The following is a 26106-nucleotide window of genomic DNA, read 5'->3' on the forward strand; positions in this document are numbered from 1 at the left end:
GGCCCATATGTCCGACTGGTTATGAACCTCCCCATGTCCCATATTTGCACTCCCTGATCGTCCGGTTCTATGCCTTCTTTATTTTCCCCCCCAGATTAGAAGTGTACCTGCACCACGCTAATGCAGGGGCTAGCCTAATTGGGGTATGTTACATCCGCCGGGTGCCTAAATCGCCGCGGACAGCCCTAGTAAGCGCAACCGTCCGACCTGAATGAACAATTATTAAGTCCCACTCTAGCGTTAGAATGGAACGTGTACTTATCCGCATCTTGGTTGGACATGGATACCGGTTTGGCCCTAATTCTGTGGGGACGCATCCACTGCGCATCCATCGCGCCTCGAGAAGGTTCCACTATTAGCTCGCTACTGGGCATCCCCAACTACGTACTCCGTAGATGTCTTATATTTCATTTCGGGATTTAATTTGAAGGTTTTGCACTTAATATATCATGTAATTTGGATTTGCTCTAGATTACGTTTTGAATTTTTGAATTTTTGAACTATATTTTTTTCTTCCATTAGGGGCAATGCATGGTCTCTATCTGGCAGATGTCCTTCGCCCTTGCCATGTAGAATGAGTAAAACGGTATGGCCGAATCTAGGTAAGCCAGCTGAAGAATCGACGGGTACACGTAAAAATCCATGGATGCATAAATACAGATTAATTTAGGTAATTTAGGTAAAACTCTATCTGGATCCTTGGAACCTTCCAAGATAGGAATTTGGTTCCAAGGTTTCAAAAATCATTGGATTCTCGTGAACGGAACGACCCAGGCCTATTCCAAGGTTCGTCTAACAGAAAATAACTTTGAAAATTGGAGGGTACCGCTCTCTCCGATCTTGTCTTGTTACCTGGGTTAAATATTATCCAGTGAATGACGAAAGATTCACGATGCAGGGGGGATAATCTTCTTCTATCTACCCTTCTCCATTCTCATGCGCAAATCTTCAGTGCGCTTACCCCGATCCCTGCTAGTCTTCACAAAGCTCCGCCACCATGGCATTTAGCTTAGAGGTACGAGATGCGGCGTCGGATGCACACAAGGCCACAGTGGAATTATGGACGTTATATTCAATTGCCGTTGCCGTGACAATTCTTAGAACATACGCTCGAAGCAAAGCCGGGGGATGGAGGAATTTACGACTCGATGACTTTCTTATATGGGTCGCAATTGTGATTAATTCGAATTGATCATACCTTGTCCTACTGATTGCTGATTGCCAATCCATACAGATACTCTATACTGCACAGGCGTCACTTGCGCATAGTGTGGGCAATGTGTCTGGTGGTCTTGCCAACAATGGGATGACAACCGCCCAGCGCGAGGCGCTATCGCCCGACAACCCAGCTTACAGGGCCAGGTATGTCCCCCCAAATCGTCAACCGAGGACCAAATTTGAATGCGATCACCAACCATTTGATTAGAGTGATTGGCTCCAAGATTCAAATTGCGGGCTGGAGTACTTACGCGGCATTGATTAATTCGCTCAAATTGTCTGTGCTGGCATTCTACGTTCGACTGATGGTATTGACCTCCATAATTTCCGATGGTGTTTCGCAACAAGTAACTAACACCCAACAGGATGGCCTTGGTCGGCGTTATCAAATTCCCATTTATGTTGGATTTGGTCTTGTTATCGGCAGCTTTCTCGCAAGTATCATTACAATCTTTGCGGCGTGTCGACCATTCCACAAAAATTGGCAGATCAATCCGGATCCCGGAAGTGAGACTCTCATCTTGTCCTAAGCGCTCAACATCTGCTAACTATGCCCCTAGACGTGTGTCAACCAGCCATTTCCACACCGGTCATCGCAGTAACCTTCGCCTCAAACCTCATTACCGATCCATACCTCATATTCATCCCGATTCCAATGCTTTGGCAATCGAGTCTGAAACCTTTAAAGAAGATCGCAGCCACTATCGTCCTCAGCTCGGGTGTCTTTATTCTGGTCTGCGCCACTATTAAGAGTGTTTTCCTCTTAGTGGTGAGTTCCAATATATCCGCATTGCCCCCGCTCGAAGGTATTTGTCTAACTTCATTGGTCGTTTTCTATAGGACCCTGAAGATGGCGCACAACTCGCCAATGAATGGGGCACCCGCGAAACATTCGTCGCAGTCGTCACTACCAATCTTCCCATGATCTTTCACCTCTTCAGAATTTGGCTTAGTAAAATTTTCGGCAGCCAATTTCAGTCATCTCATAAGACACATAAATCGCCCTCGGGTGGTTTCCGGAGTATTGGTGGCGGGGGTGACTATCCCAGTCGAAAAGATCAGGGTCCTGCGAGTTCGGATCCTATGACCATTGGCATGTCATTTACCGAGAGTGAAGAGCGGATGATGGAAGATGTGAAGATGCAGAACTTAAAGGCATATCCGACAGCTATGCCTGGCAACCCAGCCTCGGGTGCTATCGTGGTCTCGAATCAGATTGATATCACCCATGAGACTCGAACCATACCACAGAGTGAACAGCCCGTGAAAAAAGCAACAGAGGCATGGTAAATCGGGGTTTTAAAGGCGTCAGGGTTTTATAGATATCTAGCTAGATTTCATAATGTATATTCCAATTTCAGACCTTCCAGTGCTAGATTATTTCTCTATCACGCATCTTATAGATAGATTCCCAAGCCAAAACAGACACAATGAGTAGATAGTTACATAAAGCAAGCCATCTTTCCTCCGATCATAGTGGGTGTTGAATGCGATCTACGTTTCCAAACGAGGAATTTGCAATAATCCGATTTCTGCTGAAGACGACGCTAAAGGTGATGGGATCGTCCAGATTTGCACATCACTGGGGCCGGTAGATCTGTCGCTCCACTCATCTCCTCTCTTCTCTCTCCGGTCCGTGCGCTCCCTATACTTCCCAGGTAAATACACGGTCTTCGTTTTCTCTTATCATCTTTTACGTGTCTTCTCTAGAAAAATTCAACATATATTGTATCTCAAACCCTTCCAGAAAACCTTGGAACTTGGAACCAGTCAGTGTTTATATAAGCGAAAACAAAGGGCGGGCATTGACCGCCGGGTCCTACACGGAATGGACCTCTGACCTCGGATTTTACTTGACTCGGCATTTCCATTATTGAGGGAGGGTGATTGCAATCATTTTGGAGAGCCCGAGTTCACCTACGCTAGTTTGCACACTATCCATTGCAAGTTCCGATTCATCAACACACTCAAATGGATAAAACAAAGTCACAATCATTCTGACAGCGGACCAAATCTCCTCGTCGCGAAGCGCACGGCCTGCGAGGAGCCAAGTATCGCCCCCGATTGCAAAAGAGCCAAACGCTTTCATGATGGGTTGACAGAGCCGGATGTCAAAACTCCTGGTCTAGCCTGGAGGGTACCTTTCCCAGAGAAGTATGCTAGCTAGGGCGCTTAAATGTCAAACCACCCCCCTTCTAACTATTCTAAAGCTTGCTATTTTGGAAGAACGAAATGGCGAGATCGAGTTCAGAGTTGTCAACAATGATGGCTCCAGAGAGAGTACGATTATCCTTACAGGTCTTAATGCATATTTCAAAGGCAACTTCCGGAAACGCCTAAGGATTACATCGCACGTCTCGTCTACGACCGTACTCATTTATCGATCGCTATCGTCAAAATGCCTCTGGAGGTCATTGGCGGCATATCATTCCGAGAATTTCGAGACCGCAAGTTTGTCGAAATTGTTTTTTGTGCAGTTTCGTCTGATCAGCAAGTGAAAGGGTATGGAGCGCATCTTATGGGCCATCTCAAGGATTATATAAGAGCTACTTCCCCTGTGATGCATTTTCTGACCTATGCCGATAATCACGCCACCGGGTATTTTCAAAAGCAAGGTTTTACTAAGGAGATCACTCTCTACAAGTCTATCTGGAAGGGTTGTATCAAGGATTACGAGGGAGGGACACTTATGCAATGCTCTATGCTTGCCCGAATACGGTATCTCGAAGTTGGTCGAATGCTTCTCAAGCAGAAAGAATCCGTTCTAGCTAAAATACGCACCTTGGGCAAAAATCATATAATTCATCTACCGCCTCAGCAATGGGCTAACGCTAACGACGGCGTTGTGATTCCACTCGATCCACTCTCTATCCCTGCCGTCCGGGCAACTGGTTGGTCTCCAGATATGGACGAGTTAGGGCGAGACTCGTGCCATGGATCTCGTTTCAAAGGACCGAATTTCAACGAATTTCGACGTTTTATGAATGAAATCCAAAACCATACACAAGCATGGCCCCTCCTCAATCCAATCGACAAAGACGAAGTACCTGATTATTACAGTACCATTGCATCACCAATGGATCTATCGACTATCGAAGGAAGATTGGAGCTTTACACTACTCCGAAAGACCTTATCGACGCAAATTGATCTTCAGTAATTGTCGGCAGTATAATGACGCTACAACGGTATACACTAAGTGTGCGCTCAAGCTAGAGAAGTGCATGTGGAAACTCATCGAGGAGATTCCGGAGTGGTCTTACATGCTTGAAGAATGATTGGTTGGTGCATTGTTTGGAGTTGTATGTGTTGCTAAATGAACGGTGTTTTTGTATGGTTGGAGTCAGTATTGAACACTTGGGATTGAGCTACTATACAGAGCAAGGTGTCAATGACACCAATATATACTACGATTCTTAGACCCTGATGCCTAGTTGGCATTGGAAAACAACCCGGAGACCTAGGAACAAACTAGAGCCAAGTAAGGGGGGAAACAATGGAGATAATAAATATTCTTCCAATTGGCTCTTAGAAACCCTAACACCAACGCTATGTACACTTTTTCTTGTTTTCGGGCTGAACAATTGATCTGCAGATGTGGGTATCAGATAATGGGGTATTTAGACATTAGTCCAGGTCGTGGAAGGCCATGACATGCTGTCCACCACTGCGGTCCTTGCTCTTGGACTTCTTGCGCTTCTTTCGGTCCTTCGGATCCTCATGACGTTCCGCATCACTATTATCCGAATCCTTATCGTCACTATCATCCATCATGTCTTCATCGCCAGATCCATCACCGACATTGTCCTCAGCCTCGTGCCACACCTTGACGGTTTGACCACCACCAGAGACCATACGGCCCTCCACGTCAAAGCCCAAGCCCACAACACCATCGATCTCATCGTGCACAACCTCAGAAACGACTTGGTTGGGTCCGATGCGCACAAACTTCACCTTTCCGCTTGAGAGGCCTGCGGCCACCACCTTGCCCAAGTAGTCAGGTCCAACTGCCATTGTCTCAATGGAATCTCCGCCATCAGCATTACGGTCGACGTAGATCCGCTCATCCTGGTCATCCCACGCGCCCTTCTCCCAGAGAGTGACGATACCGCTGGCTCCACCAACGATAAGCTTTTCGCCCCTACTAGTTCCACCGGAAGGCAGGCCACCCATAAAGACGGAGCTAACCAATTCTTCTTCCTGGTTCTCGCTGCGCACCAGAACGCCCCTCCGGAGGTCGGTCACGGCCAGGGTTGTTCCACCAGTGGTAACCCACTGCTTGCTGAAGCCCGAGGTGCTAGTTTCGGAAGCCGGGAGAGGAGTAAGAGATGAGATGTAGTCGTCGTGGGGGTGGTGCGACTGCTCAGGTCGCGCGGACACCTTGGAGTATGGGATACGGAGATCGTAGAGATGCAGAGCGCTTGAGTCGGTACCGAGAAGAAGAGTTTGAGGAGAGAGGGCGTGGATCATGGTTGGCGCATCAACGGAGCTATATGAGATCAAAAAACGACAGGTCAGCCAAATGCGAAAGTCCGGATTGCAACGCTGGATGTTCGGGAAAGGCCCTTTACCCGTTCTTCTCAAGAGGAATAACAATCTTGTTATGCACCTGGCCAGTCTCGGTGCTTGCAGCCTTCACCATACCATCTGTACCAGCCGAGTAAAGCGTTTTGCCATCCGTACCGAACCCTAGGGTGCGACAGCTACCCTTGTGTCGCCGAGTTCTCCACATTGTGTCAATGTGGCCCTTTCCGGTGCGGGCCGACGAATTCGGTGCGGCATCTTCATCATCCTCTCCTTCTAAGGAAGGCAGTCGGAAGGTCTGGACGTGGCCTGAAGCCAGACCGACAGAGACTACGGGCTCCTCGGGGTGGATAGCCTGAGTGAACAGGTCTGAGGAAAGTGGAAGCGTGCAGACCGTGTCGAACATGGTTGCGAATTGCGCCAGAAATAACAGAAAATCTGAAATCTTCTAGTGAACCTAGTAAGAATCTGAATTCGTGTGGATTGAATCAAGAGAATCAATTGCAAAAAGCTGGAGCTTTGGAGCTGGCCGTTTTTTTCTGCCATCGAGAATACCCCGACCGCCTTCTTTTACTTACTCTCGGTAAATGACATCAATTCAATTCTGTAAAGGTAAGCACTATTCTAATTGTTAATATTGGCACGGTAGAAATCAATAATGCAAAGTGATCTAGCCTAATTAGGGGTAGTAATACTTAGCATTTCTTAGTATCAAAGACAGAATGGTAAGAATAATGGTAAGCTAGCTTTCGCTTTAGGAGCAGATTGACAGATGAATGAAGGCAACGGACAGACTATATACTACATAATGTTCAATGCATAGTAGGCCCAATAGAGATAGAATTATATCTTTATGATGTCTGCTCTCTGCTTCTCACAGCTATACACGTATAATGCGCAGATGTTCTTTCGAGTAGGACTATTAGCTTGAGAAACACAGCTTCATACACAAAGTGTGCTTTGTTCTTACTGCCCTTGTATATACCTAAAAAGACTCCTAAAAAGAACATCTAAGAAGACTAGCCAAAAAGAACGTCTAAAAAAAATATCTAAACACATCAGCCTAAAAAGACATGACAAGGCCGTATTACCAGCCAACTATTCTAATACATGGTATGTATAACTAGGAATAGCTTCAATTTACATTATACGCTATAGAGCGGTGTCGAACGCGGTCTATAATTCAGGCATACAAAGGCATCATCCCTACAAAATCAGACAATTGACCTTTGGCCGCTCTGCCCCTTCGCACTCAGGTGCTCTCTACTTCAAGGCAGGCAAGGCTTAATCAAAAGAAGTTTATTGCAAGCTATCAATAGAATCACTCAGATCCTAAGAAAGAAAGGACAAATGAAATCAAGAATACAGACAACTATCAACGAAAGAAAGCTTATATACCATTCACCATTTTCTTCCAAATTGGGCATTTGCTGCCACTGGCGCAAGGATTTATGCACCACGTAGACTCCGCATTCCAGGTTTAGCTGAGTTCAGCAAGTACCTATTATTTTGACAATTTAGGAAGCGTAGGTAGATCCAATGGGGCCGACCTTGATGTTGGAGTAGGTCACCTTGGCCGAGCCCGACTCATTCTCAATGGTCTCTGGGTTGCCGGAGGTGGTGGCGCATGTACCGCGAGCAGCACCAGGGTCGGAGGCAGAGGCATCAGTAGGGTAGACCTCACCATCCAACCAGAGCATGTTAGCATAGTGGTCATCCCACAAGCTCATGACCAAAACCATTCCCTGGTCCAAACCCTCGCCCATAGTGGCCAGACCACCTTTCTGGGCGAAGACATCATCATCCCCGAAGGCTTTCTTCTGGGCTGTGCAGAAGTCCGTGGTGATCGAGTTTCCGGTGACACCGCTGACGTCCGAGGCAGAGTTGGCGATAACTTTTCCGTCTTGCACATAGATGCGCTTGATCTCGCTGAGGGTTCCGGTGTCGGTGCCGTCACTGGTGATGAACTGAGTGACCACGGTCATCTTGGACTTGGTGTCGACGGTCTTGCCAGGGCCGAAGAAGGACTCGTTGCCCATGCGGAAGGAGTTGAAGTCACATCCATCGGGATCGCAGGTTCCTGCGTAGCGGGTGGAGGAGTAAGTTCCACCACACTTGTCGCCCTCGCACATGGTCTGCTCGGGGCTCTCGCAAGGGTGGGGCGTGTAAGCAGAGGAAATGCTGTTGGCTTCCCAGATATCCATCTCAGGGCAGCACGATCCGTGGCCGCCAACACCAGCGTTCTTGTCGCTCTTGGAAGGCACCCAGCCGTCCACATTGGCCTGTATCGCGTATTAGTCATTTTGCTCACGAGCTTTTCGAACTTGACCAGTATAACAACTCACCTGACCGTTGATGAACTTCAGATCACGAGGGCACTGAGAATCACAGTAGCCAGTTCCGTACTTGGCACCTGCCTTGTTGCCCTCGTACTTAGCCAGGCCACCATCGGAATCCATGGAGACAAAGTAAAGAGCTCCATTGAGTCCGCAGGGCAGAGCGGAAGTGTCCACGTCGAATGTGAACTCCTGGTTCTTCAGCTTGAACATCTGGTAGGTACTCTCGTCCTCCATCAAAAACAGACGAGAGCCAATGTTGGCTCCGGTGACAAAGCTCAAAGTGAGGGCATTGCCATCGGTGGTCGCACCGTAGGTGCCGGCGTAGTCAGCGCCCTCCAGAGCACAGTTGGTGGCGCAAGTCTTGTCATCGGGGCAGAGAGTTGCATCCCACTGTTATCAAAGAAGTCAGCAAATGTGAACGCTCATCTTCTCTACTCGAGATTTCTTACCTCGTTTCCAGTGTAGCAGTTGGTGGACCCATCGACAGAGTGAAGCCAACGCCAGTTGGAATCAATGACAACAGAGCCCTTCTGGTCAGTGCAACTGCCCTTGGCAGTGCACTTTTGCCAGGTCAAAGAGGGATGGGTCTCAGGTTTCGATGTGCCAGCCTGCTGGCCATGAACTGCCGCCGCCAGAGCGGAGAAAAGGAGTGCGCGTTGATACATTGCGGATGAATGAGAAGGGTCGATTTGCAATGTTGTCTTGTTATCTTGTTATCTGGCCTGCAGTTGATGAACAGAAATAATCTCGGGGTGGGAATAGATCTTTATATGTCTTTTCGTACGCATAGGATTGCTCCAAGTCATTTCCATGCAAACCTTGACTAGGGTTCTTTTTGGATAGCATGACCGGTGCCACGGACCATTGAGGCCGTTGCCAAATTGGTACGGATGGAGAGTCCACAATGATCAATCCAGTATCGACTTCCATACTGGGTGACCTCCGGTGTCGTAGGTACATTGGTTTGAAAGTGGAAACAGCGCCTGGATCAGGAAGGGAATGATCATCGCCGGATAACTGTGGTGAGATGCACATCAGGATCCTGGCTGATATTGGAGTGGATAAACATGGGTTAATCGTTTCAACATCCGTGAAGACGGAGAATCCCCCGATCCAGTTCTGTAGATTGATGTATAAGATTCGGGGAAATTAATAGTGCAAGGGGCAATGACTGCAAATGAGGACGCTTTGGGGTATGTTGCCTGTCGATCTTTCATTTATACGTCATGACCGGTACTGTGTGGGCAGAAATTTAGCTATACGATTAAACTACTATGGTCAGCAGAATAAAAGATCATGGGACACCTTGTGGGGTTGAAGGGGGTTGCAGGGGGTTGAAGCCTGCCAAGAGCGCCGCTAGATGGAATGGGCGCTATGGCGTTCCCGAGGCCCTCCACTGACATCAAACCGCCGAAAGGCTTTTCTTGGTGTCAGATAATGTGGGATACTCTGCAGGGCGTTAAGCCCAAACACGGAAGATTGTTCTGCAGACTATTCGGGCATAAAGCGTTTCAGTCCGAAACCTTGATATTATGGAAAGGCAAAATAATGCCCTTGTAATAGCGACTAGTATGTATAGATAGAGCCTCGGTTTCAAATTAATATGCTCCCCACGAGACTGAGAATTGTTCCACATGCTATGTCAAGACAGGTGATAGATATTTGTTATAAACTAGGAGGATAATAAGAATGCATAATATGTAATCATTACTGCTCTACAGTTAATACCACCTAACATAAACCAAACCTCTGCATAAATCAAGACCGCCCTCGCATTTCCTTGGGCATCTCACTCTGAGATAAGACAGAACCTAAGCACAATAGATCAACAGCGCAATGGTCTGATTTGTGGAGACGTGGCACATGATATTGGACGGATTGCCCCAACCCGGAGTATCGGAAGTAAAGAATGTAAGATGAAGGACACATGCTAGGTCCGCTATGACTGTGGACCATATTGCGGGGTCCCCCCGTAGTATCGGTAATACTTCAAAGAGAAACACTAGGCTCTGGCAGTACGGCAGAGCCGGTATTTCAAGATTCCGATGCCGGATGTGCCGCAGCCTGTTTCGCGAACCGAATGTCCAAAAGGAAAGGCGGCGCGTAAGCAATATAGCTTTGATGTGACCTCTTATACAAAATATTGGCGATTGGGAGGGATATAATTTTACCGAACGGAAAAATGAGGGTGATCCCCTGCATCCTGGCGGTTGCATGTGGTACCTGGCGACAGCCCTAACGTCCTGTATCTTTGCCGGATGTCATGCTATCTCAACCTGGTTGCTCGTTGATCCGGGGTAATATACGGGAAATTCCGAGAATTATTAATATATCAAGGTTACATCTAAGTTATTGCCTGTCCTGCAGACTCCATGAAGCGCAAGTTGCCAGATTCGACACGGTAATTTGCCGTCAGTATACGAGCCAAGCGTTTACCTGTGCTCCAATGGAACCCGAACAGGGTGCTCCTTCTATTAGTGGAAAAATTTCCCCGGATATATGGCTATGCGACTGGCAATTTGCCAATCATTGAACATGGAAATGAACAAGGTCTCGGATAGGCTAATGCGCATAAGATTGCATGATCTTCAAAGGGGACTAGTATGTCGATCGTTTCCTGTTGTGATAGGTGTCTTCAGGAAGGGTTGAATATGTTGTATATACGATTCTCGGGTTGCTTTAGGCTAATCTTCAAAACCACTGAGATATGGCGCATTAGTGCTTATATCGATGCGGGGGAATGGCCGATGCGGTCTATAGAAGAAAGCGCTGCAATATTGGGCATACTTTCGAAGCAATTTAATGAGTCCTAGTCATGCCTAGTTTCTACATGGAGCTTCTGGGTAGAGGCTGTTGGGGTTTAAGAAAGACATGGAGGGAAGAGTACATCAAAAGTTTTATTTGGGGCGAAATATAAGTCTGTGTGTAAAGAAGAAGGACTCGTTAGTTAGTTATTCTATACCAGACTGACTAGATCGCTACCATATCATAAATCGAATGTAGCAAAAGAAAGGGGAAAAAAAGAAACTCCGATGGGGGGATTCGAACCCCCGTTAGTGCTGTTCAATGTCCGAAAGAGGAACTTGAAAGAGCACAGTGATAACCCCTACACTACATCGGAGGATTGATGGAAAGGTTGAGCGATCCAGGAATACTTATCCTATATACTTCTGATGATAATCTTTTGTATATGTTGCCGCAATGGAATGTTTCGCAGATAATTATATATTTTGTTAGAATATTATAATCGGAAAAAGAAAAGCAGGGATGTAGCGTTGAATAGGCAAGATAAGTGTCATGACCAGGAACGGTCGTTCCAGGGTTGTTCAACCATTGCTAATATGAGCAGTTGGGTACGATAGGAACCATGCCAGGGCACCAAGGATCAAGGCTCTCGGGATCGCACTCGGTCAGTCAGTCCAGATACGATCTTTATACAAAGGAAACTAGTATATAATCGAGGGCTCCTGCCCGTGCATAATATCGAAAGCTCTCGTCATGTGAGTTCGCATGTACATAAGGATATATATTTATCGAGCCTATATCGGTTCGACAAGAACGGATGTGGAGAGTATAATCTTTGGTTACGATACCTTTTTATAAGATTTGATGCCACCCCATAGCGCCTCCCCCCCCCCCTTTAAGCGGAAAGTAAGCACTTGGATGCTCCCAGGTTCCATAGATTAAAGTCTTACCCAGAGATCGTGTACACCTAGGTCCATCTTTGGTGATGTCCTTCGGCGACAACTTATAGTTTCCTTGTGTAGTATCGAAGCGAAAAAACAAGACGTTTCCAATCGAAGTTGTCATAGCTATGTATTTTATAGCACAAGCCAGGCATTATTATTGTTGCATAAATAACTAAATGGATAACTAGTTAACTATCAAAAATGGTTTAGTTAACAAAAATATAGAAGCATAGGTTTTAAAGAAGAAAAAAAAAGAAATTCTCCGATGGGGGGATTCGAACCCCCGTTAGTGCTGTGAAAGAGCACAGTGATAACCCCTACACTACATCGGATATTGTTGGAAATAAGCTCCACTATTGTATCAATTGTGCTTATAGGTTGATATAGCACATTTATTGCACCCAAGGCGAATGTGGGGTTCAATCTCGATGGACACGATGGAATTCGCCTATATAAGCTGTCTTGCCTGTGCCTTCATATCCTAGATTTCCCTAAGCCGACAGAAATATATTGAACCCTGTCGGATTTGCGATATTCCCACACAAGTACCTCACTCCCGACGGTGCCATTGTCGAGGTGCAGGGTTCTGTCAACGATGGTGCCCAACGTGAGATTCGAGTCGAGGACCGTGATGGTTATCTGCGGGTCGCAGGGAAGGATGCCCGGCCCGTCTTCAGCGTGTCGCACCTGTAGATCGACATAAGATTGACATAAGATCGAAATAAGATCGACACAATGCAGCCTAAAATTCCCAGCTTTGCATGGACTAAACAGTCAGGCGCAACATGATTCTTCTTTAGGAAAAACACTTAGCCGTAGGGGACGCCTTACTCGCCTTTCGCCTATCACATCTACAGATCTCAAAAAGGCAAGCAGATCACATTCCAACACCCCCAACTTTGCATGGACTGAATGACTAGGAGTTCAAAGCTAAGGATGGCTGTGATGTGATCGTTGGGGCTAGGAAATAGTAATACTTCACCATCTCAAGTTTCCAGAGTCCTGGCGAGGTATAATCTTTGAATATAAAAAGGGTCTCACGACACGTTTATAGAACCCAGACATCAGTTTGATTTGCATTCAATGCTCATATCCCACGAGGAATCTTCACTATACTATCAATTCCACCTTCTCAAGCAACTATGCATCGTGGAAAGACCTTTACACTCTTCTGCCTTAGCCCCGGGGCTCTTTCATACGTGATTACAGCCTATCGGAACGACGACTGCCCTGGCCAGTCTAAGAGAGCCAATGTGCGGGACAACACATGCAGAGATACCAACATATTTGGAGGTGAAAAGTACGGAGGTAGTCACCAGAAAGCCACCCTTTTAAAAAACAACGGATGCGGTACCGCTGTGAGCACAAGGTATGCTTGGTGGGCGGATGGGGGAGACGGTTCCTTTAAGAAGGGCGCGTTCCTGAAATTCGATCGCGACATTCATGCCTACGGCTTCGTTTCATCTTAGGATCTGACGTGCGTGTAAGTTGTTACATCCTCAAGTGTTCCCATGAGAGTAAGAAAAGAGTTGTTATCCATGAGATATCCCGACACCAGAATGGCGCGACATTATTCCACTGTTTCTGCCAAATTTCCAAAAACGCTATTCCAAGTTTGGCCGAGTAAATAATGCGAAGTCACAGCTTCCCCGTTCAGTGGACTGATTGGCGAGTTCTGCTTGTCAAAGTTGCAGATGCCCGGAGCGGTTTCGCCGAGGAGTATACCAGTTCTATGGCCAACCAGCTCGTGGATGGCAGTAGTGAGAAATCTGACAATTTGTGTGTTTTTTTTCGGAAGCGATTCAACTCCGATGGATCGACCTAAGGCATTGGTTGATTGGGGTTATTGCTAACACTTAGATGATTTGCGAGAACGATATTCTTGAAGCTACAGGTAGGCAAAAATAATGCTATTTACACCAAATCAATTTATTCATTACCACTTTGTAGGGTAGTTCAAAGCTCCTAAGTATGAAAATAACTTCATCTTTATGCCAAAGAGTAGAGAGCTAGTAAACCTCCCTAAAATTGGTGATATATGGATATAAGAATAGTTGGTAACTTATAAGAATTTGTGATGCCTTTTTTGATGTTCTTTTTAGGTGTCTGTTTTGATGTCTGTTTATATATACGTGAAGGCGATTAAAAGTAGTACTCTCTGCAGACAATATTTATATGTATGTATGTATATAGTTGGGTTATATTTTATACATTGCAAGAACGGGTCTCAGCCCTAGGGACATCGAAGCATCTAGACATGAATGATACCCGGCCCCCGCCATTCCGTATTCTGCATGCAGAAATTCCCTCTCTACTCATGTTTCCGAAACAAAAGATCAAAGCAACACGGAAAAAAAAAAATTACATCACACATAACTAGTTAACTATACATACATGAGTCCTTATACCTAACCCCATCGGTTCTTCCCAATGCGCCGATGAACCCGCCGCACATGATCTTTCATATTATCAACACGGCTAAATACCCGCTCACATCCATCATACTCGCAAACGATGCTAGGATTGTGCATGCCCTCATGACGATTCCGGTCCTTTTTGCTCGAAAAACTGTCCTGTTTGGATTTCGAACAACCATTATGTCGGCACGGCCATTGCTTGCGGTGTCTGTTGAAATGTTTCCGCAAGTCACAGCCTCTCCGGAAGCGAGCCTCCGAGGTGCACCCCAGGTGAGCGCAACGCCAGAGCCCGTCATCGTCGAGAATACCATATTGCGCCAGACGGGCTTGGTTGCAGGCGGAGACGGGGGGCGAGGAGACTTCGACATTAGAGAGGGCTGGGGGTGATGAGATACTGCTCATGGATGTGTCGAGGGAGGATGCTGCTGGGGTGGGTGGAGCGAGGGAGCTGTCGTATGCGAAGTGCATAGGAAGTGGAGATAAGCATTGTTGCGTGTCGGCGATTGTATTCCCGTCAAAAGAAAGCTGTGTTTCTTGGCTTATCATTGTCGGCACAAGGCCAAACGTGGGCCCGGTGGGGTTGGGGGTGATGGATTGGTAGAGGCTGCCAGCGGATTCACTCCCTAGAAACCAGTCGTTCATTTGTTGTGTGTTGTAGTAACATGATATGGCTTGGAGATGTTGGTCCATGACGGGGTCGTGAGACAGGTAGGTCTGATATAGCTGCATGGAGGTCATGCCTTTTGAAGGAATGATATCATTGGCCGAGAAATAAGACTGAGGATTTTGATCACTAGGTGCTTTTGGCCCACCATAAACGCAGCTTAGGGTATCATTGATGGACGATTTCTTTGGGTCGGATATATAGCTATCGAATGTGGAGCAAGACGGTGTATCTTGGAGAACTTGTGCAAAGTACATATCGGGATCCATGGGGTTTGTAGAGGTGCTTTAGAGGTGCTTTAGAGGTGCTTAGAAGAGTTTCCGTCGAGTCGACTAAATGCAGCGACTTCAATGGGTCGGAAGAAGCGCTTCCAGGGGCCAGAGATTGCACGTATTTGGCTTTCTGATTAACAGACCCCAATCTAAGAGGGCTTTTTGGCACTGCCGATCCGATATCGAGTTCAAAATGATGGATTTGATTGGCCTTTCCACAGGGTTGCCGGTACATGCAGAGTTGAAGAAAATCTCAGGATATTGGTGACAGGGATAAAGATGGTGGCTTTCAGGAGAGAAGCTTGGGTCTATATACGAGAAAGAAAAGAAATGACTGAGGAAATGACTGAGGCAGTGCCTCCCATAAAACCGAAATCCACTGAAGATCAATGTCCTAGAAAGGAAAGCGAAACAAAGGACATTGGCTGTTGGCTTATGAGGCTGAATACGTTACCATAGGTAGACTTTTTACGAAGTATGTAGGCATCATGATTATCCATAGCAAATTGTTAAAGCGGAAGACATGAGTGCTCATGCATGCGATTAGCCTCGGGTCGGCGATAAGGTACATGCTTAATTACATTAGTCTCGGATCGGCGATAAGGTACATGGTTACTTGGGTAGGTTTCGGGGGCAAGTAGGGCTGCGAATGAAGTATCGGCATTGGATACTAGCTCTGTAGATGAATTTCCTTAATTGTATATTGTACACTCCACGCTAACAGGCTGGTGATACGTTCCACTGGGCCAGCGGGCAAGGGTGTCTACGAATGAACGATCTGTGATGGGGTTATCATAATCCTCGTTACGTTCAGCTTGGTCATGCTAAATAAAGAAATGGAATAAATTTCGAGACAAGGGGTCACAGGTGGGGTGTACACCATGGAATCCAAAGATATAGCCAAATTTTCACAGCCGTTATAACCTTCAAAGTTCGAATCTAAAAGGGTCTTGGCATTCTCATTGCGGCGCCATCCGAAAAAAAAAAAAAAGTCCTCTAGAACCCACTTTGTGTCGTTCTGATTCTCCAGACCAAGTTGCCCCGCAGCCTTTCGAACGCTTATTAAACCCCAGCCATGGGATGGCAGCCCTACAGAGGTAAGACTGCCCAAAAATAGAGTCTAGAAAAGTAGGTCCGGTGCCATCCGCTCAAGATCATCAAGACTTTTTTATGCTTTGTCGAAGTCTTTGGGTGAGGGACTTGGTACCTGTCTTTCAAGTTTCCAGATTCGAACCACAGCATAGACCACCACTGAGAGCCGGATCGTATCATGCAAGGGCACTAGTGGGCAATCATACGGTAGGAAATACAGTTGGTGCATTAAGAGCAACAAGTAATCGTTTTCAAAGGTGAAGGTCCGCGATTCCAAGTCATCCATGCTCCCAAAGCACGGAATTACTTGTTGGCAAGACTGAATGATTGGCTGCAGCTGGGGAGGAATGTCCGGATACCATGTAGAGCCAAAGAAACGTTCTTCAACCGAAAAAGACGGGTTGCATGACTTGACATAAGCGCACCCGTTTTGGGCTTTCAGCGCCCACTTGGGTAGAAGGTCAAAGACCGGCGGTGAATCTAACAAAAGACCCCTCGTGAAGTCACAGCTATCGATGATAAACAACCAGTTGAGGTTCGCCATATCGCGGATTGCGGCCTACCAGTATATAGTCGATATAGCCCAGTCATCCCAAACTTCCAACGCTCCTAACACATTGATGATCCCTTTTAGGCCAGAGATATGCGCATCCACCTCTTCCAGGTTCCTTTGAGCTGCCTAAGAGAAGATCGTGAGATGGGCTCAGGTTTGGGGACGTGGATACGGTCTGCAGTGACGGTCAGTCAGCCTCATCTGATGCAAAGCTACTAGCGTTGCAGATTGACTCGTGTGCTTATAGTAGTCAACGTGAAGATCTACACTGGAAGCGGAAGGATCCCGCACACTAGGGCCCGTATCACGAAGTGGCTGCACTAGTCTAGTTGGGAACGAGACCATAGAAACCTTTCAATCTTTAGTTTCGTCTTCTGTCGTAATCGATGACTGCGGGCTCGAATAAAGGCATATTTGGTCCGAGCGAAAGGAAGGACCTGCGGTATGCCATCCTGATAATTTACATACAGGAACAGAAACTCCTTTTTGGCCGTCGCGTCTGTGCAGATTTTATTCTTGAGGGGATACAATACGTGGGGTTGTGGGGGGCCTATGACCGTCGAGGGGAAAGCTTGTTTGTGAAGTGTATTATTTGTCATTTACAAGACCCGTAGATATCGCCAATCGCCGATATTAATAGTATCCCTCGAGTATGTTTTGTAACTGAAACATACATGTCGAGTCCAGTTAGTGGCATAACTAATACCCATGTCTACATTGTCTTTTCCCTCAAGGTACTTGTGGCTTGGTTAGGCAAGATTTTTTTTTAAAAAAAACATATAGCGTCAAAGATCAACAGTGGAATATTACCGATATGATCGGCGGTTCGGCAAATACCTTCCTCACCATACAGTGTGTTAGGATAAGACCCTTCCAGCACGCTACTCCTGCAGGGATAGACTAACTGTGCCGTGCTTCCGGGTGCTCGTTTCCTTGATACTAGCCGATACTTATCGCCGTCAGGTCGACACATAGCAATAGATGAAAGCATCTGTAGGCTTTTTAATTATGTTGGACGTCATGAAGAGTAGGGTAATTCCAGTAAATACTTCCCTCTTGGTAGGGGAAATTGTGGGTAGTGGTAATTGCCTGAACTTTTTCTCTCGGACATAATCTATCTCTAGAGCTGCTAGGTAAGTGAATAGTGAATATGAAAAGTAAATATTTTCATGGTGATATTGTTGGTGGCCTTATATACTTGCATGTTCTGTAGCATATGGCACCCCTGAGATCCCTGAGATCTCCTTTCAGGCTTCCCATCCATAATTCACCATGGAGGGGATTCCGAGATAGGTGCCGAGCATTTAGGGCTCTCTACATATAACATATATTAGGACCACCTCTTTCATTGTTGAACTTGGCTTCATTAAACTCATCATCTTCTTTTTATACAACAAGTGGAGAACTTCCAAAAGCCTCCGTCAAGTTCTACCGGAGCACTGGCGAAGCGAAGAGCAGTCGAATCGCGCACGAAGCCCTTACAGCATCTTCCCAGTGGTACAAGTGATTGATATAGATTTCATTATGTCCCAATTGATTGATCCTCGATCGACTTATCACTTTTTGTACCCGTTAAAACAAAAGGTCACTGAAGTGTTTACGTTACACTTTTCTCTTTTGGTTATAGCTTTGTCTGCGGCATCTTTACAGGTGCTATATTTTCGAACGTTAACGTTAAAGACATTCGTTCGAGTCATGATCAACATCACTGCTGGAGCAACTGGTCATTTTCTACTTTTGCTGTTCAAACATCAGCCTGTATCTGATGTTAGTGGGGGGGAGGTTTCCTTTCGACTCTTGTTGCAGAAAGTGTTGCTTGGATACATTTTTGCGGACGTGATGTATTACAGCATACATCGTGTTCTTCATTGGAGATTTTTATATCGACGAATTCATCGCGCTCACCATGAAACTCAGCAAGATGGTCTATTAACGGCTCTGGATGTGCACCCGTTGGAGTATGTTTTCGCCCAGATGTCAACTGAGCTGATGTCTGCATGGATGGTTGGAGCAACTCTTCCGGAGCTTTGCTTCCTAAGCAGCGTGGCGAAGATCTTTGCGATGTATTCACATTCTCGAAGTGATGCAAAAGCTTGGATTAGTGTGATGGAGCACGAAGTGCATCATCGTGACGGACGTCACAATTTTGGAGTGACTGGCTTAATGGATTGGGCTTTTGGAACAATTAAATAAGAGGTGTTCCAGTCTCCTAATTTCTGGTTGAAAGAGGAGCAAATGTTGTCTGGGCCAATGTGGGAGGTTTGGCAGGGGGTTTCTGGTTCGGTTGCGCAATATAAACTGATTTTGTTTTCGATATTTATTGTGAAAAGCTTGATTGATCTCTCTTGAGGTCTTTCGAAATTCGAAGATAGCACAGGAGGAAAGAAGGAAGTTGTTAAACAGGGGAAATGGGTTCGGAAGTACTTAGACTGCAGAAAATGGAGACATTAAGGAAGCTATCTTCGCGTGGGATAGCAATGCCAAGCTCACTGGAGAGATCATCCTATGCCAGTGCAGTAACTGCATATTTGGAGCTTAACTAGGTATGGTAGTTACAGGGATTCATAATAGATTGTTGCTTCGCACTCCTTGAGAACAAATGCTCGCCAGATTTGATATGTACACAACTGAAACAATGTGCCATGGCGACCCGACTGGTATTGGAAGGGTTTAATTCCCACTTGTTGGCTGCGCGGAAGGTGGTTGTTTAATAGGATAGAGGCAAGTAGGAAATTATAACTCTTGCTGGCAATGGAGCTATAAATGAAACCGTTTGAAGTAAATGAAGCAGATGGCGGAACCGGAAAAGTTCTATTGTTTACTTATGTAGAACATTTATCGGGGTTTGTAATAATAAATTGAACTGTATGTTAGGCCGCACTTCATAAGTCATGCAGTGGTAGATTCCTCGCAGTCTATACAGTAAACTTCTCCTTATTCTCTTCCAGCCACTGCTCAAACCTTTCTGGAGACTGGTGGGTATACTTCCGCACATTGTCCACTCCAACCTCGAAATCTGGCACGTCCCAAATGAAACTTCTCTGTCCGGTAACAGCTTCAACAAACCACTTGGCAGCCGGCTCTGGAAGTCCCCTCTGCTGTATATCCTCCACTGCCTGTTTCTTTCCAACAACGGTGATCTTAATTTCCTTGCTCAGAACACGGCTAATGATACTCAAAGTATCCCTCACAGATAACCGATTTGGTCCAACCAAAGGGATGGAGATCTCCTGTGTACCATGCGCTAGAGCCATCCCAATGACTTGCCCAATGTCTTTTGGTGAGATCCAGTCGAATTCAGCGTCAGGATTTGGTAGCTTGACCTCGCCATGTGCAATTTCGTCCTTAAAATGTAGAACATTGCTGGCGAAATAAGCTGGTCGCACAGCACTGCACCGGTTACCAAAGACACTCTCAAGAGCTATCTCTACCTTTGCATGAACATATGGAACTATCTCAGTGGGTGGTGTAGCATGTCGATCACCCTGGACGAGGAAGCTACTCAGAAGAACGACAAATTCGATCCCACCTTTTTTAAGCGCCACAAAGGTATGCCGCATGTCGTCTGGAATACCTTGAATTGCGTAGACAAAGGCAGTCTTGGCACCGCTCTGGCGAACTGCCGTCTGAACGGTTTCAGGTTTGGTGAGGTCTGCTTGAACTTTCTCGGCGGAGATGTCACCGAGCGTCGGAATAGACTTTAAAGTATCGCGCATGGCGAGAGTAACTTTTGCGCCCTCTTGATATGCTTTAAGAGCGGCGGCTGAGCCAACGCTTCCAGTTGCGCCGAAAATAATAACATTACTAGGAGAGGCCATTTGGAGTGGAGTGAAGGGGGAAACCGATATGCTCAAGTTGTCAGAGTATTATGCGGGGGTTAAAGTACACCAAATACGGCTTGAAGCTCCTGGGGATACATTTCGAATTTATAATCAACTCATTTATATGTACACGGACCTTCGGGGCCCCGATCCACCGACGAAGCCCGAGAGAGCGAGCTAGGGAGAGCTTGTAAGGCCTGGAGTGCTCTGCGCCATGATACCTTTTGTATGATGAGGTAGTATTTCATTGCCCATGACTTTGCAACGTATTTTTTTGTTGTGGGTTTGTCGTTGGCCTATCATTGGTCTAATGTACGAGCATAGCCACTCCGACTAAATCGGCTTTGTGTTCCGGATTCACGATTAGTGCTGACGATAAAATGAAGATGCTGGTAGCCAACGGCGAATAAACTCGGTGATTACGCTGCAGGTCACGTCTCATGGACTTGGCAGAGCTGACCTCAGAACCGGGTCATTTCGAGAGACTGTGTTAGAATGATAAAGTGGCATGCGTAATTATAAAATGGAGTAAAAGTTCACGAGATAGAATGATAACTGTAGAAGAGATAATAGATCCTACATTTGATTACGTAGCTCATGACTACACTGAAGATGTGTTCAAGCCATCTTGATGCTTGGGTTCGGTGTACATCAGAGCCGAACTCGCCGTGGAGACCAGGTTGAACGTGCGGCTGAATCCAATTATACGACTTTCTCAGACATTAAACACTACAACATACATATATCATCCCTACCTTTTTCGTATACCCACTTCCGTATATCCGATATCCACTTTGGCTGACATTAGGCGCCCGATTATGCCCTACGAGGCTTGCCCCTTATCGGCCGGCTCGAGAAAGCCTCCCGCGACTAAGCAACGAAACAATAGAACAAGATCTGCACTTCCATGCACCATCGCATGTCACGATAATGTAGGATCTATTAATTGTATTTCTTTGCCAAACGAAGACGGTACTAGGAAGCCTAATATACCGGAATTTTAATCAATATTCTACCTATATTGTGTAAGTCTTTTGAAGCCATAGGGGATGTGATGCAGTCAAGATTTATTCTTCTTGTTCATTCAGGATTGCATACGGTATGGATTTCTGTCACGACGGCCCATGAAACCGAAGTACCATGTCGGCTCGCCGTGTCTGATGCGGCAAGTGTTGTCATACACGTATCTTGGGGTGTCGAGAGTCCAGTATCCAGAATTCTCGTCAGGATGATTCTGCATACGATCCAGACACAGACCATCGAAATAGCTTTCAACCTGTCTTCGTGTATGCTCCACCACACGTTTCCAGGAGCGGGAGCATGCATTACATCTCTGCGCTGATACTGGATGGCTTTTTTGTGATTTTGTCATCATCAAAGTTCTCCAGTCGATCAAGAATGTCATGGACGGAATTTTTGTGGATGTCACTATCCAGCGGCCATACCCCAATTCTATGTAGTTGCCTTATGTAGGAAAAGATATTTCACGCTGCACAGTCACAACGAGCATAATCAATAGCCACATTTACATCTTCAAAAAGAGATCTTTGAAGAGTGGCCCTGAGCCGCCCTCTAACTGTGTTCGGTTGTTCTGTTTGCGAGTTAGAACCATTTAGCCTTAGGAATGTAAGTGATTCCAACTTACGCATGACGATAGGGGGCATATGCATTGGCTCAAAAGATGGCGAGCCTGTTGGTGTCATTTCTGAGATATGACCTGTCGTGTTGTAGACGAGTCTCCTTGACACGTGCTGGAATGCTTTTGCATGATCAAAGAAATGGCAAGGAAATAGAAGCTGACGATTGAAATTCAATCCTCCCATCTTGCGGGGTTTTCCTGGTCAATCCATTTGATCCATTGTGCGAACCAGCCCACCTGCTTCTTGGGATCCAGTTGATACTTGTTGCAGGCCTTGATTGTGTACCAGACATCTGCAACAAAGACAGCCTCTGGCTTGGTGTCCACTCCATGAATTTCCCCTAACATCACTTCCATGCCTTTGATCGTGTCACCTCTGAGAGTGGGATTGTGATTTCTGGATCCTTCCCACCGAGATGAGAATATTCTTTCAAAGTATGGACGGCTTAGGATAAGTTTTGAGCGATCAACATGAAACAAGGCTGTCTTCGTTTCATTTTCATCGTTCTCGCTCGGCTCTTCAATGACAATGAGTGTCACATCCCTCGGTGTTGCGAACAAGAATCCCATGTTGGATGGGAAATTCGAGAGGCAAATAACGATGAGTAGAGCTGATATGGTTGAAGGCAGAGGCTCGAAAAGAAAGAAAGAGAGAGAGAGAGGATGAAGCAAGAGAAGAGGTGATGTCGAAGATGTGGTGCCGAAGAGGGAAAGACCTGAGGTAAGGAAGCAGCTGCCCACCTGCCTGCAAGAGCATCTAAACCACTTTTCCTCTTCCAGATGTTTTCTTCATCCTCTCTTCCACCAGGAAAGAACTCTGAAACCGAAACAGATATTGAAATGTCTGTCTCTGATCCTTTGCTAGACAGCTATAACTGTCCCGCATTTCTACGATGCTGCAACGCGTACAGAGAGTACCTTGTCAAGACTGAGGCCAGGGAACTCAAGCTCCCACTTTACACGACGGCAAGTCTATATGAGGAGAATTAACTGAGGAAACTTTCACTAATTGTGTTAACAGAATTCTGCTGGTGAAATCATTGTGTACCATGGCGAGGTCTATTGTCGCGTACCGGGATGTAAACACAACCATGTCAGTGCATTTATTCTAAGGCTTTCCGAATTGGCTATTGATTGAATGCAGGTGGCTACCTCTGCGACTAACAACCTTCGTCAACACCTCACCAGGCATGGCCTACACCTCCCGACGAGTGCCACGGGTCGCTTGACGCAGGCTAGGAAGGATGCCGCCATTCAGTGGTACAACTCCCTGTTTGAGGCTGAAGAAGATGGTGACGACGAGAACAGCGATGAGGACGACGATGCAGAGGATGACCATGCGGGGGATAACCGTGCAGAGGAAGACGATGAGAAAAATGCGGAGGAAGACAACGAAGACTACGACGAGGATGACGATTGAGAGGATGAAGATACTGCGGCAGACTAAAATCTCCCTTTTGGCAGATGTTGCCTCTTTCTATGTCGCCATTGAAAATTGCCGCATATGCACTGAGCTCATAAGACATTTGACCATCGAATGAACTGGATCAACCATTCAATACCATACGTAACTAATTTAGGATGGCCCTGACCTCGGCAGGGCAGGTGTGGGCTTCACGGGGCTAGTAGGGTAATACAAGAAACTCTAGGGGTTATATGCATAGCATATGTAATTCAATATTATACAAGAACACACAAAGCCGATATCCCAAAGAAACCTTGAGAGAGAGAACCTAGGTCAAGATAGGTAACCTGGAGCTTAATTACTATCCAATTTCAAGTTGGCTGGTAACCTAGTGATAGCACAGACAAGTGTTCCAAGGATAGAAACCTACGGCATAAACACCGAAACGGTTCTTTGCGTCTCTAGTCTATGTTTATCTAAACATGCAGATGATGAATATGGCTAACTGCATGAGGAAAGCCACGAAAAGATCCATCCATGTCTTGTCAGCTTAATTTAGTTTGTTACACAGTCAACTATCAACTATCAATATTCTATAGTATGGATATTGGATCCTTCTGGAATAGAGCATCAAGATCGTTCACTTTTACGCTAGAATATTCACAGTCTAAAATGTATACATAGAAACTAGTGATAATAATGCTTTTGTTTGTTTTGAACTTTTCCTTAAATCTCATATTCCTTTCAATGTGATCAAAGGGATTTGTAGTATTTCTGAAAAAGCCTCTATCATCGAGAGAACAATTTCCAACCCTGTCTGACATGTTTTTAGAGTCTCTTTGTGCTAAGTGTTAGTGATTTCCTTTGAGGTCATTATTGTGTATGCTTAGATAAGGATTTGAATATTATAGAAAATATGGGGTTTAGCTCAACATTGTTGAATGGAATCAGATCTATTGATATACTTCTATATAGCCCCAATAGCTATTGTAGAAGTAGATGTGGGATATAAATAGGGAGATCCCAAAAGACAGCTGAATATAAAACCAGCCACAGCCCAAATGGTCCACACAAAGAAACAATCGTGCTAGACATAATGCAACTCTCAATCACCAGCCCAAACAATGAATGGTTATTCAAGTTTGAATGAGAAAACCGCGAATTAAACAAAGAGTTGCCTATTCATTGTTGCAGTGTTGCCTTCTTCGCCATGTATTTAAGCTCTCAAGACACCGAGAAAGACGGAGATTCCCTTGAGTCTCTTGAAATCCACTGATCTGATATTAAAACCATAAAGATGTTCGACCAATTGGTGCTGGGAGCCGTTTTTGCCGGCCTCAGCAGCATTGGCATCTGGCATTCCATTCCGTTGACCGGAGTCACTCCTTCTAACTCTTTCTTCTGGCGGAGTCTCAGCTCTTTCGAAATTGCGTATACCATTCACAGCTTGCGCAAAGTTCACCCTCTAGTCTTCCCCGATCACGACGCAATCTCACAATACGATCTCCTTCTGCAACTTTCACTCGATGCTCAACAGTACGAGAATGCCAGGCTGGCCCTGCAAAACTCGGCTGAGGCAGTATCACTACACATCGACAACCGGGGAGTCACAACGACAATGTTAGACCTAAGTGCCAAAGCGATGCCCGCCCCGTTCTATTTGAACAGCAGCTCGGCAACGGAGCTCAGCTACCAACTGCAGCAGTCCAACTCAGCCCAGAGTAACACGCTGTATTTCACTGTCATGGCGATTCTCATTCTTATTATTCTCGGAATACAGATAATGGGCTTTGGGATTACGGGTAACATCAAGCAGCACGTCGAGGACCTGCAATACGATTACATTAACCAAATGAGCGGCATACAACAACAATTCGGTTTCTTGATGTCAGAGATCCGAGACTTTCGACGAGAAAATGAACAAATACGGCCTGTTTTCGTTCATCTGGCAGAATCCATCACAAACTGCTCGGCCGATCTCCAACATTGTATGTTGCATCTTGTTGGTCTGATGGAAAGCAAATACACGTCCGGGATGATCGACATTGAGTCCAAATTGGATGAGGTTAGTAAACAACACCAAAATCTGATGAGAAATACTGAAAGTTTCCCTCAGATTCCGAGACAGTTGGCTTGGCTTAACATATTGATGGCGAAGAACATGTCCAGCGACCTACCTGAAGGATTGGACCCGCCCGATTTGGATTTTAGCAAGAGCCCTACCCCTGAGCAGATGGATGGAGGTTACAATCGCAACATCGCAGGAAATCCTAACGAAATCCCCAGATTCAAGGGAAGCCCGGGGTTTAAGAAGGGAAAAGGAGTTCAGCGCAATGGTCAGGACCAGGGCATGTGAAGATTCATTTCATATCTGCATAGGAGATTTCATGTTCCTTTCTCTGAAAATTTAATTGATGTCACGGTTGAAGACCGAAGAGTTCAAAGTTCAATCGATTGAATATTTCATTATGATTA

General features: G+C 45.9%; 10 protein-coding genes across 10 annotated transcripts; 5 read left to right on the top strand and 5 right to left on the bottom strand.

Annotated features, from left to right (window-relative positions):
• Positions 1-988: 988 nt before the first annotated feature.
• On the top strand, positions 989-2508 carry N7537_000847 (uncharacterized protein; the record flags this gene model as incomplete). Its single annotated transcript, XM_056891905.1, has 5 exons — positions 989-1174; positions 1235-1362; positions 1427-1725; positions 1779-1987; positions 2059-2508. Coding segments are annotated over 5 exons (1272 nt in total), but the record flags the coding sequence as incomplete, so codon positions are not given.
• Positions 2509-3097: 589 nt separating this feature from the next.
• On the top strand, positions 3098-4494 carry N7537_000848 (uncharacterized protein; the record flags this gene model as incomplete). Its single annotated transcript, XM_056891906.1, is given in 4 exon segments — positions 3098-3372; positions 3386-3669; positions 3696-4261; positions 4279-4494. Coding segments are annotated over 4 exon segments (1341 nt in total), but the record flags the coding sequence as incomplete, so codon positions are not given.
• Positions 4495-4843: 349 nt separating this feature from the next.
• On the bottom strand, positions 4844-6146 carry N7537_000849 (WD40 repeat domain-containing protein; the record flags this gene model as incomplete). Its single annotated transcript, XM_056891907.1, has 2 exons — positions 4844-5705; positions 5788-6146. 2 exons carry the CDS (start codon positions 6144-6146, stop codon positions 4844-4846), a joined length of 1221 nt encoding a protein of 406 aa, XP_056756902.1.
• Positions 6147-7257: 1111 nt separating this feature from the next.
• Positions 7258-8744, bottom strand: N7537_000850 (glycoside hydrolase family 7 protein; the record flags this gene model as incomplete). Its single annotated transcript, XM_056891908.1, has 3 exons — positions 7258-8022; positions 8086-8469; positions 8529-8744. 3 exons carry the CDS (start codon positions 8742-8744, stop codon positions 7258-7260), a joined length of 1365 nt encoding a protein of 454 aa, XP_056756903.1.
• A 4166-nt stretch (positions 8745-12910) lies between these two features.
• Positions 12911-13237, top strand: N7537_000851 (uncharacterized protein; the record flags this gene model as incomplete). Its single annotated transcript, XM_056891909.1, has 1 exon — positions 12911-13237. The coding sequence occupies one exon, from the start codon at positions 12911-12913 to the stop codon at positions 13235-13237; it is 327 nt and encodes a 108-aa protein (XP_056756904.1).
• Positions 13238-14176: 939 nt separating this feature from the next.
• N7537_000852 (uncharacterized protein) lies at positions 14177-15118 on the bottom strand (the record flags this gene model as incomplete). Its single annotated transcript, XM_056891910.1, has 1 exon — positions 14177-15118. The coding sequence occupies one exon, from the start codon at positions 15116-15118 to the stop codon at positions 14177-14179; it is 942 nt and encodes a 313-aa protein (XP_056756905.1).
• A 4563-nt stretch (positions 15119-19681) lies between these two features.
• On the bottom strand, positions 19682-20584 carry N7537_000853 (uncharacterized protein; the record flags this gene model as incomplete). The annotated part of the gene is made up of 1 exon (XM_056891911.1): positions 19682-20584. The coding sequence occupies one exon, from the start codon at positions 20582-20584 to the stop codon at positions 19682-19684; it is 903 nt and encodes a 300-aa protein (XP_056756906.1).
• Positions 20585-22397: 1813 nt separating this feature from the next.
• On the bottom strand, positions 22398-22796 carry N7537_000854 (uncharacterized protein; the record flags this gene model as incomplete). Its single annotated transcript, XM_056891912.1, has 1 exon — positions 22398-22796. The coding sequence occupies one exon, from the start codon at positions 22794-22796 to the stop codon at positions 22398-22400; it is 399 nt and encodes a 132-aa protein (XP_056756907.1).
• A 270-nt stretch (positions 22797-23066) lies between these two features.
• On the top strand, positions 23067-23646 carry N7537_000855 (uncharacterized protein; the record flags this gene model as incomplete). Its single annotated transcript, XM_056891913.1, has 3 exons — positions 23067-23192; positions 23248-23319; positions 23371-23646. 3 exons carry the CDS (start codon positions 23067-23069, stop codon positions 23644-23646), a joined length of 474 nt encoding a protein of 157 aa, XP_056756908.1.
• A 1282-nt stretch (positions 23647-24928) lies between these two features.
• Positions 24929-25987, top strand: N7537_000856 (uncharacterized protein; the record flags this gene model as incomplete). Its single annotated transcript, XM_056891914.1, has 1 exon — positions 24929-25987. The coding sequence occupies one exon, from the start codon at positions 24929-24931 to the stop codon at positions 25985-25987; it is 1059 nt and encodes a 352-aa protein (XP_056756909.1).
• Between the last annotated feature and the right edge of the window lie 119 nt (positions 25988-26106).

Source organism: Penicillium hordei, assembly GCF_028827395.1.
Source record: "Penicillium hordei strain IBT 12815 chromosome Unknown utg000001l_segment0_segment0, whole genome shotgun sequence".
Taxonomy (NCBI): Eukaryota; Fungi; Ascomycota; class Eurotiomycetes; order Eurotiales; family Aspergillaceae; genus Penicillium; species Penicillium hordei.